The 12,262-nt window shown below is 41.9% G+C and overlaps 2 protein-coding genes across 3 annotated transcripts; one reads left to right on the forward strand and one right to left on the reverse strand.

Moving 5' to 3' along the window:
* Nucleotides 1-72: 72 nt before the first annotated feature.
* Nucleotides 73-5,492, forward strand: plpbp (pyridoxal phosphate binding protein). 2 transcript variants are annotated; one of them, XM_032569614.1, is made up of 8 exons: nucleotides 73-205; nucleotides 1,254-1,361; nucleotides 1,433-1,468; nucleotides 1,546-1,621; nucleotides 1,701-1,841; nucleotides 1,917-2,059; nucleotides 3,212-3,310; nucleotides 3,758-5,492. In XM_032569614.1, exons 1-8 carry the CDS (start codon nucleotides 116-118, stop codon nucleotides 3,947-3,949), a joined length of 885 nt encoding a protein of 294 aa, XP_032425505.1. In that variant the 5' UTR covers nucleotides 73-115; the 3' UTR covers nucleotides 3,950-5,492. The 2 variants fall into 2 exon arrangements, with proteins under 2 accessions (XP_032425505.1, XP_032425514.1); XM_032569623.1 differs by lacking the exon at nucleotides 3,212-3,310.
* Nucleotides 5,493-6,002: 510 nt separating this feature from the next.
* Nucleotides 6,003-10,581, reverse strand: tmed4 (transmembrane p24 trafficking protein 4). Its single transcript, XM_032569635.1, has 5 exons — nucleotides 10,386-10,581; nucleotides 8,768-8,868; nucleotides 8,556-8,681; nucleotides 8,107-8,253; nucleotides 6,003-8,012 (listed from the first exon to the last, which is right to left on the reverse strand). The coding sequence occupies exons 1-5, from the start codon at nucleotides 10,522-10,524 to the stop codon at nucleotides 7,863-7,865; spliced, it is 663 nt and encodes a 220-aa protein (XP_032425526.1). The 5' UTR covers nucleotides 10,525-10,581; the 3' UTR covers nucleotides 6,003-7,862.
* Nucleotides 10,582-12,262: the final 1,681 nt, after the last annotated feature.

Genomic DNA, 12,262 nt, shown 5'->3' on the forward strand with positions numbered 1-12,262 from the left:
AACAGAGGGCGCTGTCTGCGCTTCCGTCCTGCAGGTGGACTTTTACTTTGAAAGCGTATTGACGTCAAAGACGTTGCGTCTCCTTCACGTAGCGTTTCGTAGCCGTTTTGACGGAATGTGGAAAGTAGCAATGTCGGAGGAGGTTGGGAAGGCGGTCCAGTCGGTGCTGGAGCGGGTGAAGCAGGCGGCGGCGCGGCGGGCCAAGGTAACAGCTGCCCCGGGAGAGCCTCTCTGATGCTCCGCTGTGTGGAGGCGGGAAAGCAGCAAGGCGGCGGAGAGAGCTGAGGTTATGCAAGGCTGCCAAACATCTCAACCTTTGGATGGAAGGCACTCGAGCCTGTAGCAGCACTTTCATAACACGATTCGTGATTTAAAGCGACAGCATGTTAATGCGAGGATCCGTTCATTCTGTGGATGCACGTTCATCTCTTGGCATCATTTTGTGGATTAAGCTGAGCCAATCAGAGTAGCGTGTTTTGTTTTGTTTTTATCACAGTATTTCTGATAGTTTGTTTCAGATCATAGAGACCTTCTTGTTATTTTTTCATTTCATCTCTGTCGATAATTTTCATTTGGCCTAATTGAGCTGTTTCAGAATGTTTCTCGAAGCATCGGGGTATAAAAAGCCTCCTAAACTCTTGAGATGGACCAGTGTTGTATCAGACATATTGACAACCAAAGTCATTTGGAACTAACAGCTTGTCCACCAGAAAAAGAAAAAAATGTATTAATATTCCAACACAAGATGTGATTCTCAAAGTTATTTGAATGAAGGTAATGTCCGTCAGAGTTGGTCATAATGCAGCACACTGTCCCGGTTTGGTCCCGATGTTGGTTCCTCACAGCATCTCAACCAGTACAGAGTAGCTCATACTTGTGGACTAAACGGGACGTGGTGTTTTTCAAGCTTTTTAGCAAATATAAATCTGAGAAGTGTGGTACGCATTTCTATTCAGTCATTGCAGTTCCAGGAACACCACACATATTCTTGTGGTGGTCAGAGGCCCAGTGTATGTACGCATCGACCGATCTTGTCCCTTAGATGGGTTCTGGCAAAGGGCAAGCAGAGATTTTGATGGTTTTCTTCCAGCAGTACCTTTTCTTTTGCCACCCTTCCATAATAATAACAAACAATGCGACAGAATCTGAAAGAGTTGTATGGTGTGAACGGTTTTTGGAGGCACTGTAACAACCGGCACCAACCTCGGAGCGCATCCACCGATTCAGATGACGGATAGTTTGTCCTTCCTCAGACGCTCCCGGCTGTGCCGCCCCGCCTTGTAGCTGTCAGCAAGACCAAACCCCCAGAGATGATTGTGGAGGCCTACAGGCAAGGACAGCGCAACTTCGGCGAGAACTATGTGAGTATGGAGCGCTGCAATTCATCAAGGAATTGATAGAGAGACTGACCTCCATACGTCTCTCCTTCCAGGTTAATGAGCTCGTGGACAAAGCGTCAGATCCACTGGTAGGTTCACATAGGAGGATGGAGTGCAGAGTTCGACCTTTTAGCTTTTACAAATGTCCTTCTTCCTCCTTATCTAGATTTTAGAGTCATGCCCAGAAATCAAGTGGCATTTCATCGGCCACCTACAGAAGAACAACGTCAACAAGTTGCTGGGTGAGTGGCGTCGGCTCTGCTAGTCTTTCCTCCATTAGCTTCCTGTTTGCAAACCGTCACGAGTCGTCGTGTCCTCCAGGCGTCCCTAACCTTTTCCTCGTGGAGACCATCGACTCCGCAAAGCTGGCCGACAAGGTCAACAGCTCGTGGCAGCGTCTCCGAGGAGCGGGCAGCCAGAGGTTAAAGGTCATGGTGCAGGTCAACACCAGTGGCGAGCAGAGTGAGTGTTGCTGATCACAGAAGTGAAGCTCCTGATTGCGTTTGCTGATGCAGGGCTCTACATATTTGGTTTCAGGCAAACACGGCCTGCCGCCGGAGGACACGGTCAACACGGTTAAACACATTGTGTCGCAGTGCTCTGCCCTGCATTTCTCAGGACTCATGACCATCGGTCGCTACGGCTACGACCTCACACTGGGGCCCAACCCTGACTTTCAGGTACAAACCTTCAGATGAAGGTCAGTTCATTTCTAGGAATCAAGGACATTTTTCACATGTTAATACAACTGAGGGAGCTCAGAGTATGCCAGGATATTATTTTATGAGTCTTGGAAGACACTTTACTCCACTTCTGTAGGTTTTCAGATGATGTTTTTAGAGTCTGCCCATCAGTTAATCAGTCAACCAATAAACTGGATTTTGGTCACAGGGGTAACAGGTCCTGGAGGGAAAACCACACACCCCGTTCCCAACAACACTCCCCAGCTCATTCTGGAGGCTCCAAAGTTATTTTGGGTTACAGCCTATTTGGGTCTACCCCCAGCCTCGCTCCTCCAGACTAGAGGCAGCAGCCATTAGCACACACTTGGTGGAACTTCACGTCTGCTGAGCTCATCATATGAACTGCTTCTTAGACTAAGGATGGTTGTAGACGGCATAATGAGAAGCATTGTCATGACAATGAGCTGAAGTGGAATGTTGGAAAGGGTAGGAGCTTCTTAAAGAGACAGATGTCAATTTTATGGTGTCAAAAATGGCTGTGATGAAAATCCATATTTCTTTTAAGTTATTTCAAATATATATTGCATTTTCATAATAACTCAAGGTAACAGAGTTACTTTATTGTGCTATAAAATGGTACCATGTGCCTAGAAAATACATAATACCGCCCCTTAAATGCTCCAGGTCATCAAACAAATTTTTGGTAAATACCAAAAAGTAGTTTTCAACTCATGGATGATTTATTGATTCTTTCTTGGAGTAGTTTAGATGGGCACTGCTGAGAAGCTTCACCGGTGTTCCATGTGTTTTTTCATCTGAGCGCACAGTAACAGCTCCCACCGAGTCCTAATGTTGACGAAGGCCCTACTTCACGCAGTCAGGTTTTGTTGAAGTGATTTATTTTTTTCTTCTGGCTAGGCAATAATAAAAAAAAAAGCCCCAAAAAGTGACTAATCGCAGTTAGTTGTAAATAGAAAAAGAGGGGAGTTGAAATTAAAAGAAAAAACCAACACCATACATACAGATAGAAAGTCCTGTTGCCCTGAAGCATTTTGTGCTGTTTATATTTATCTAATTGCAACAGTAAAAAGTCAAGTTAGGACTTCATGTTTACGTACATTAAAGGTTGAGGTCTAAATCGTCCTGTAGATGCTGTTGAGTCGGCGGCAGGAGGTGTGTGAGGGCTTGAAGCTGCCCATGGAGGAGGTGGAGCTCAGCATGGGCATGTCCACTGATTTTGAACATGCGGTAAGTTATTTGCGCTTGTTGTCGTGACAAAGCAGTGCGAGCACTGGTTATAGAAAATGTGAGACGAGGAGAGGGAACAGACCTGCCTTGCAAACAGTCTTCATCCACTTCAAAATAAGAGCATCAATGTAGACGTAACTATTTTAAGAAGGCTTAACAGCTGATAAACAAGATGTTTTATGCAAGTGAAAGTTTATAGCTTAGCTTAAGGGAAGCTAAGTACGCCGCACATTTTCAAAGTTAGCTGAACCGCTGAAAGGAAAACGTAGCTATGCCGTTAGCGCATTAGTGGAAGTGTGCCCACCACTGGGGCATGCTAGCTCCATTTTTACTTTTACCTTCCATTTTACACCGTTTTGGAATTTCAATGTTACTTTCTGAACAGCACTTCCAATTGACATTTCTTTCCTCTTTGGTCTGACTTGTACTCTCTCCTGCGGATTCAAGATCGAAGTGGGCGCCACCAACGTGCGAGTCGGCAGCATCATCTTCGGCAACAGGGAGTACCCCAACAGCGCGCTAAACACTCCAAATCCCAGTCCCCTTCCCAGTCCGGCTCCCAGCCCCGAGAAAACAGCCAAGACGGTGTCAGAAGAAGCTGCTAAGAAGATGCACCATCTCACCGTATCTGAACACTAAAATGAGATTATTAAAATACCTCCAGGACAATGAGGGGGTGGCGGCGGGGGGGACTAACATACATTTGGAGTTAGGACTGCAGCCTTCTTACATCGTTATATTAAAAAAAAGTAGTCACAAATTAATAAACTTTCTTTCCCCTTTTAGATTTTTCTAATCATTAAATTGACATTCAGTTAAGAACTAAATGAGATAAGATGTCTTTTCCATCTCTACCAGTTGTGTCTAACAGCTGTTGCTCTCACTTCCAACGTGTGGAAAAACAGTGACCACCAGTGGATTCAAGCCAATGAAAAACAGGAACTCAGATGTAGTAAGACTGTTTGCGGTGGTGGCTTAGGTGTTAGCAGTCAGTATCTACCATGAAGTTGACAGCAGTCCTGTAACAATAAGTAGGCTCAAGTTTTCCACAACTCTCAAATCAGAGATTTTTTCAGCTGTTTGATTAAATTGCTGCTTAAACATCTTTTTTGCACCTCATATTTAATGAGACCGTCGCACAATTGGGTCACTATTTATTCCGATATGTAGCATGAACATCCATAATGGAGCTGTAACATATGCACCAGGAGTTGTTGTGGCGCTTTAAAAAGCATATTATTCATTCCAGAATAAGGCCTGTGGTCTTTTCTTTCTAAATCTTACACTTTCATTGTCCAAGCTATCAAACATGATTCGTTTTTGCTTGTTTTACTGACAAAAAGTAACTGTTGCACAATTGTGACTCTTCATGGTTGTTATTCTTGACTCCCAAGTGAGAATTTCTCTTGGACTCCCCGAATGGCATGATTATTAGATCTACCACTGATCGGATACTGACTGCTCACAGCTAGTCCACAAAACCTCACATCTAGTACAGTTGTTTGTTTTTAGTAAAATATCTTAACTGGTGTAAACACACTTCACACATATGGAAGCCTTTTAGTTTCCATTACTTTGATACAGTTTATTAAAAAGAGACTAGCTTCATGAAATCAGTTTCCCTTGTTCTCTTGTTAATTGTTGAGTTGGTTCATTGTTTTCTATTTTTCCAACTGAACAACGCGAGGTCAAACGTTCCACTCGCTCCAATGAACCACTTTCCTTGTAAAACAAAGATTTGATTTAATAAATTGTTTATCCCTTTATAACAATTACCGTGCATTTGATATGGTTTCGTATGATGTGCCAAACGTCTCAGATTTTATTCTTGATATTGACAAATCCGAGGGGAGGTTTTGTTTCCGTTCTGTGGGTGTGTGTGTGTGTGTGTGTGCTTTTGTCTGTACAGTGGTGTGTTATTCCAGATGAGAGAAAGTGAATCTATGCAAATGTTTGGTTTTCAAAGCTGCCAGCTGTGACGTCCAGCGGTTTCCTCTGAGGAACGCAGTGTTTTCCTGTTCTCATATAAAAGTGTCAGTGGAATAAAAAAATAATAACTCTAAGATAGGAGGTAAACTTGTGATTAGACGTGTCCTTACTGTCAATAAGGCATTTCGGCATCGTTTGGTTTGGTTTTTCAGGAGAGGCCAAAGCCAAGCAATAAATTTTACTGTTGAAAATATCGGTTAATTGCTGTGTATTTATTCCGTTTGGGGTGGGGGGGAGTGGCATATTAAGCAGAAGACGTGGACATCTTTTGGACAAAGTTTCTTTATTAAGCCTTTCAGGATGAAATCCAGGTCAAATTTAAATTAAACATATTGAAAAACAATTTTTAGCACTGACGTCTTCTTTTATGAGTTATTACCATACGATATTTGACAGCCTGCCCTGGACTGACAAATCGGCTCCCAAAATGGCAAACCTGACGTTTTGTAACTGCTAAATAAATAAAATCTGAGGAAACAGCAGTCTGTCAGCCAGCCTGTAGAAAACAGTCTGTGAGCTAAAACCTCAAACCACCTGGAGGAAAAACCTTCAGGATTCACTCCCCATTTCACATTTATAAGACTTTAATGCAGCTGTAAGCATAAAGTACCAGCAAAACCAAATGTTTCCATTTTTTCCCCACCATACTTCCATGAGCTGAAACTTTGACTAACTGAAGCAGCGATTTGGCTTTTTTTTTTAATTTTTTTTTTAATGGTGTTAAAAGGGTAAGAAAACGTATGTATGTATACATATATAATATCATAAATAATGTCAATAATATCCCTACCCTACTTGGTGGGATTTTTAAAAAATTATTTCCTGGAAAGAAAATTTTGACCCCACTTTGAATCAGCCACTGGAATGATGAAAATACAGCAGAGAAACCTGGACTGGTGGGTCAAACATTCAATCTATAGCAGAAAAAAAAAACCCCACTGATGGTGACTGAACAGCTTAAGCTCAAAATATTCAAAATTTAGTAAAAAAAGAAAAAGCCAAACTGCACAACCACCAAAAAACATTCAACACCTGAACCAACAATCACAAACTCGTGTGTTGTGGAATGAGTGAAACACATCGGCTATAACGTTTACAATTACTTTCTGAATTTTTTTTTTTTAAATCTAATTTTTATCAAGAAATAGAAAGTGTTATAAAAACTTTTACCTAGATCACTACATTAAATACTTCCTGCCTCTGAATGTGTCGACAAGCTGATAAATGTTCACATCATGCGTGAGATCCAGGATAAAGAAATTCCAAAAGAGAGAAAGAAGGGCTTGCTCTAACGTTCTAAAATTCAAGTACACTTATATGGTCTAGTCCAATCACTGGAGAATTCTGTCCCTTTAATCAGTTACTACACGTCCTGGTGTATGGCTTCATCTGACAATTCTTTTGAAAAGCACCTAAAGTCTGAGATGGACATGCAGCCTTTATGGCCTCTGCAGAGACACGATGGACGTGTTGCCGACATTCCAGGATGAAACACCCCGGGAAACCTCCAGATGGTCCTAATCAAAACCTCAACAGCTAAAAGCTGTTTTTGGACGGATTATTTGAGCTTTTGGTCACAGTGTTGTGACTGATTGGTGTTTAAATGCAAGCAAAATTGAGAGGAATCAAGATGCATTTTGACGTACGTAATGACAGGCTGCAGCTAAAGTCAATATTCTTGTAGGTAGGACTTTAATTGGTTACAGCATGGTTTTGTTAGTTTTAAACCAATTTAATCATTTTACCTTTTTTTTTACAGTTAAAAAAACCTCAATTTCCCTATGGGATTAATAAAGTTTAACCTAACCTAACTTAACCTAGCTCCTTTCATCCAATAACCACTGTGACCTGTACGGACAATACCTTCAGACAGCCTCCATGACGCCAAGCCAGATGGAAAAGGTTCCATACGTCTTATATTGGACACAGATCCAGACCACGCCCCTTTGGTTCCACAATCTCAGCTCTGTGTTCTGAAAGCTCACATGACCCCTGATGTCAGCAGGATGTTTAAGGTGGACTGATTACCTCAAACGGGCTTTAGAAAGGTTCCATGTCAGGAAACCAAATTCAACAGGTCAAGCTCTGACGTCTCCTATCTTAAAGAAATATTGAGGACAGAGATGAAAATGTCCTGAAATTGCGAACCAACTGTTCATGTATCAGGATAATATTTGGACATGTTGGAAATCAGGTTGAACACAACTGAAGGCTGTTACGAAACAGCAACAAAACCAACTAAACAACCAAACTTGTTAAGTTATTTTCATGCAACAGTTTTAACATTCTACGTCTTTCACAGAAATCCTTTAGTGTAAAAACCCACAAAAAGAACAAAAAAAAAAAAGTCCAGTGTGGTCCAAAAATTTTTTAGAAAAAACCTAAACATGAGTGGAAATGTAGCTGGAATGCGGCGCTTCTGCAGAAAACCGAAAACGTTAAGAAGTAAAACCTAAAAGCTTCCCAGGACTGGTGTGTGGGTCAACTGGTACCAGATACGGCTACCGACCGGGTTCTGCTCCTCCTTTTAGTCCACCGTGTTTCTCTCGTCTCCCGGAACGAGCTAAACCAGTTTTTTGGCTTCAAAGAAGCTTTTCAGGTGCCTCATCTGCCAGATCCCGGTGACGATGAGGATGAAGGTCTGAGCGATGGACCACCAGAGGACGCGCTGGTTGGTGCTCTCGCTCGTCATGCGGAACCTCTCCTCCCGGTACTGCCAGGCACAAACCAGCGCAGTGAGCTCAAGGCTTAAGCAGCTCTGGTAAACATCTCAAAACATTTTTCTTGTTTTGTTTTTCTGAACTGACCCGTTGGTAGCTCTGCTCCTTCTGGATCTGCTCCACCTGGTCCAGCAGCTGTCGCACTCGCAGCTGCAGCTCGGTCAGCTTGTCTTTTGCTGCGATCTCAGGGTAGTTGTTGGTGTGTTCTCCGACCTGGATCTCCAAATGGACTCTCTGCAACATTACAGAGGAGTTTACTGGCTGGTGTAAGGAGGCTGAGAAAAAAGCAATTTATGATGGAAAAAAAAAATGTGACGAACACAAAGCAGTACAATACATTAACGTTTAGGGCTGCAAAGTGAAAAATGTCCAGGGGTGTGAATGCTTTTGCAAGTCGCTAACGAAACACAGCAGAAAGTTAACAGCTTTAAGCTAAAAAAAAATTAAAATGTCAAAACATCCACATGGAAGCCGTTTCTTTAATTAAATATCAGTCAATAAACCGTCAAGGTGTCCGTCTGAGGCGACGTTCCTACCAGCTTCCCTCCGGCGAACAGAGCCATCTTGGTGGAGTTGGAATGCAGGCAGATCTGATGCTCTCCAGGCGTGTGGGAGGTGAACGTGAAGCGGCCCTCGGAGCCGTACTGACGGGACAGGATGATCTGGAACACACCGAGACCAGGAGCTTTAGGTTGCCGTGGTGAGCGACACGCTGGGTGTCGTGGCGACACCGCCGCTCTGAGCTCACCTTCGTGTCTGGATCCTTGATCTCGACGTGCATCCCGAGTCCAGGAGTGGAGGGGAGGAAGGAACCGGTCTGTTTGTCCCAGAGCTGGGTCCGGTATTTTCCTGCCAGATACAAAACATCCCACAGCTCTTAAAGGGACAGTAGCGTGAATTTGTTACTTGGACATGGTATATTTCTGGGTTTAAACCAATAAATTTGAATGATTCTTGTTACTGACTACGTTCTTATTGACCAACGACACTGAAGTTCTAAACCTGAGTGAGTTTCAGGCATAAAACAAACTGAGTATTGCTCTGAAAGTATTTTTGATTATATTTTCCACAAAAAAATATCAATTTAAGTCCATGGTGGTATTTCTAGTATTTGAAGTTATTTTGAAAATATTTTCTATCATTAAATAGTAGACTTTTTTTTAAAACATGAAGATGAGGAGTTGGGATGTGTTAGCCAATGCTGTTAACAGGCAAAGAAAAAAAGGATCCAAGTACTGTCTGGCTAACTTACGATTTCACAATAAAAAAAAAAATTCCATTTGATTTTTTTCATGTTTGTTTTTTATGAGTATAAATGCTGAAAGGATGCAAAAAAAGTAGCTGCATGCATTTTATTTTGCTCTGTGGATTAAAAATCAAGTCAGAATTTTTTCCGCGTGAAAATATTTGTGACGACTTTGACTAAAGGTAAGCGATAGCGGCGTCTTATTTTTTGCTGCTTTCTGTTACTTTTTACTGTGAAACACTTTGTGGCTGCACTCTGACAGACGTGCTACATACACGTCATTTATTTCTGATTGGAAGGCCTCCGTGCCATCGCCTTAATCTTTAGCGCCTTCAACGGATTCTCTTTCAATTTAAAGTAGGTGAGGCTCGAAACCACTTCAAGCCTTTTTATTATATGTGCTGCTGATCAGACAACAAGCATCGACAGAAAAGTGTATGTCAGCTAAGATGGATGACTCCTTAAAACCCCACTTCAATCTAGAGGATTCCTCTGACCACTCTGACCTCTGGTTATGGATTCTGCTCTCTGGGTGGTTAAAGTGTCACCAGCTCTGTTCTGGATGATTGGATTAATAATCATCCTGACAGTAACGGTGTGACAGTGACTTCCTGCTGCTCCCTTCAGGTCACACTAAAGTGAAACCCCCACAACTGGCCTTCTGTCGCTGCTCTTCAGCAGATTTCATCTCCTTCTCTTTAATGAGAAGACTTTTAATCAGATCCTGAACAGCGAGTAAAGTGGAATATACAGCTGAACACCCAATAGTTTACTTTGACAGAAAAAAAAAGGACCTCACGTTTCTTTTCTCCCTGTCTGAAGTTAAATCAGACCGAAACTTATTTTGTGAGAGAGGAGGGGAAAAAAAGAGTGAGTGTTTCTTCTTATTCGGTGTATGTAAACTTCTGGTTTCAACTGCATATTGGATGAAACTTGTGTGTGGTGCAATTAGCTGCTACATTAGAGAGCGATGCAGATGTCATGGACAGTAGAAATGTCATCGTTTCATCAGAATCACTGTAATCAGCCCAGCCGGCTTTGTCCGACGCTGCACCTTCGTTACAACGAGCAGCTGTTAGCGCCGCCTGCTAGCTGGCCTCCAGCTCAGCTGCTAGCTTACCGATGACCATGGTCTCGTCGGGAATTTCCTCAATGAAGCATTTTTTCTCTGTCTCTCCAATGTGGAAGTACAGCCCACAGCTGGGGTAAATCCAGGCTAGCAGGACAGTAACAGCAGCGGCTGGCACGGAGCGCATCATGTCACCTCCTTCGCTTTAGCGTACATCAGCAGCTTCCCCTGCGGAACAAGGAAGGGGATTTCCTGCTAGCCGGAGAACTGTCTGCCCTGGGTTTGAACTGACAGGCACAATGTTTTCGTCTAAACAAAGCAAAAGCCCCCTTGTTTTTTTTTACGGAAGAGGATTTGGACCACTGAGAAAAAAAAAAAAAAGAATTCTGGGGGGGTTTTTTTAGGTTTGTTTTCACCTAAAAATTATTTGAAATGATTTTTTTGTGTGACATGTTCATATTCATTTAGAGATCAAAGATCTATCTGACAAGAGCATCTTGGCCAAGGCAGGCAGCGGCAACAATGGAAACAGTTTTAAAACATTTGATTTGCCAGAATAAAGACACTTCAACCATAATCTCAGAAATTCAAACCATCAACAATAAAAGCAGCATCAAAGTTTAAAAATAAACTTAGCAGAATCACTTGCAATCCAATCCAGGAGAGATTCAAAGGTAATACACTCCAGAAGATTTCATGAGTTTTGTCGTTTATTCGATGACTACTTTAATGGCAATTTACTAAACATATCGGTTAATTTTTCTTTTTTTGTATTTGAGTTCCAAGTTTGAAAACAAAAAGTTTCACCCATTCGAATAATCCAAAAGGTCAAAGGTCATACAAAACACAGGTCCATGTCTTATTAATGTGACCTGTCCATTTTGATCCCAGGAGCAATAATTTCATAAAGTGAATCATGCAATCAGGTTACCAGATATACTCTTTGTAGAGCGAAGCTACCCTGCTACATGTAGGTAACCAGCCTCTGTCTCTATGCCTGAAATGCCTCAACAGGACGCAGAAAATGAATTGGAAAGTTGGAAATTCCTCACCAACCCTGATCTCAAAATCCATTATGTCAAAGTGAAGTCATGAGTTATTTGAGTGAAGGTTCAATACAAGTCCAAAGTCTTTCATGTCGTTCCCAAGCTGAATCCAAGGTAAATGGAATTTGTGACGCATGTCTGACCTGATTCCAAGTCTCATGACTCCAGTCCACGTCTTTGTTGTTTGCACTTTAGAATATACATCTTGGCATTTTGCAGCAGCATGTTCACAAAAGAGTTTTTTTTTTGTGTGTTATTCATAAGACTCATTCAATGTGACAAACCTTCAGAGGTTTGCAAAGCTGGTTCATTTCTGAAGAGATTACTCCCTGCATAACACTCAGAAGCCTTTCTGAATTTAGGAGTTAACGCTGACAAGGAGCCTTTAACTTTCCAAGCTCAAACGGAGACCTGTGACTTCAGTGTGGCAACTTGGAAATTCCACCTTCAAGAACAAATACCACAAACCACAAGCACCACCCTCAACCAGCTGCATCCAGAGCACGGTTACGGTAGCTGTAACATCCTTTCCAGATTCAAGTTCTGGATTGTTGCAAAAAAAATAAAAATAAAAATTTAAGTTGTGCCTCTAAAGTCAAAGAAATTAAGTGGGAAGAGGAATGCATTTTTCAGCATTACATTTTCTTTGCTGCTTTCACATCACAAGAATTTAAATTTCCCAAGAACTACAGTCTAGTTTTCAGAATAAAGAGGACAGATTTGACTTCAACTATTTCTGAAACCAGAGTTTAGTGTTTCAGTTTCAGTTGCATGAGAATCATAATCACTTTATTTTCATTTTCATCACTCAACTTTTTTAAGCTTTCACTTCTAATGACTAATGAGCCAATATACTCCTAAAAACTTACAAATTATAGTGCT

The sequence above is a fragment of the Xiphophorus hellerii genome, chromosome 1 (assembly GCF_003331165.1).
Source record: "Xiphophorus hellerii strain 12219 chromosome 1, Xiphophorus_hellerii-4.1, whole genome shotgun sequence".
In the NCBI taxonomy this organism is placed as follows: Eukaryota; Metazoa; Chordata; class Actinopteri; order Cyprinodontiformes; family Poeciliidae; genus Xiphophorus; species Xiphophorus hellerii.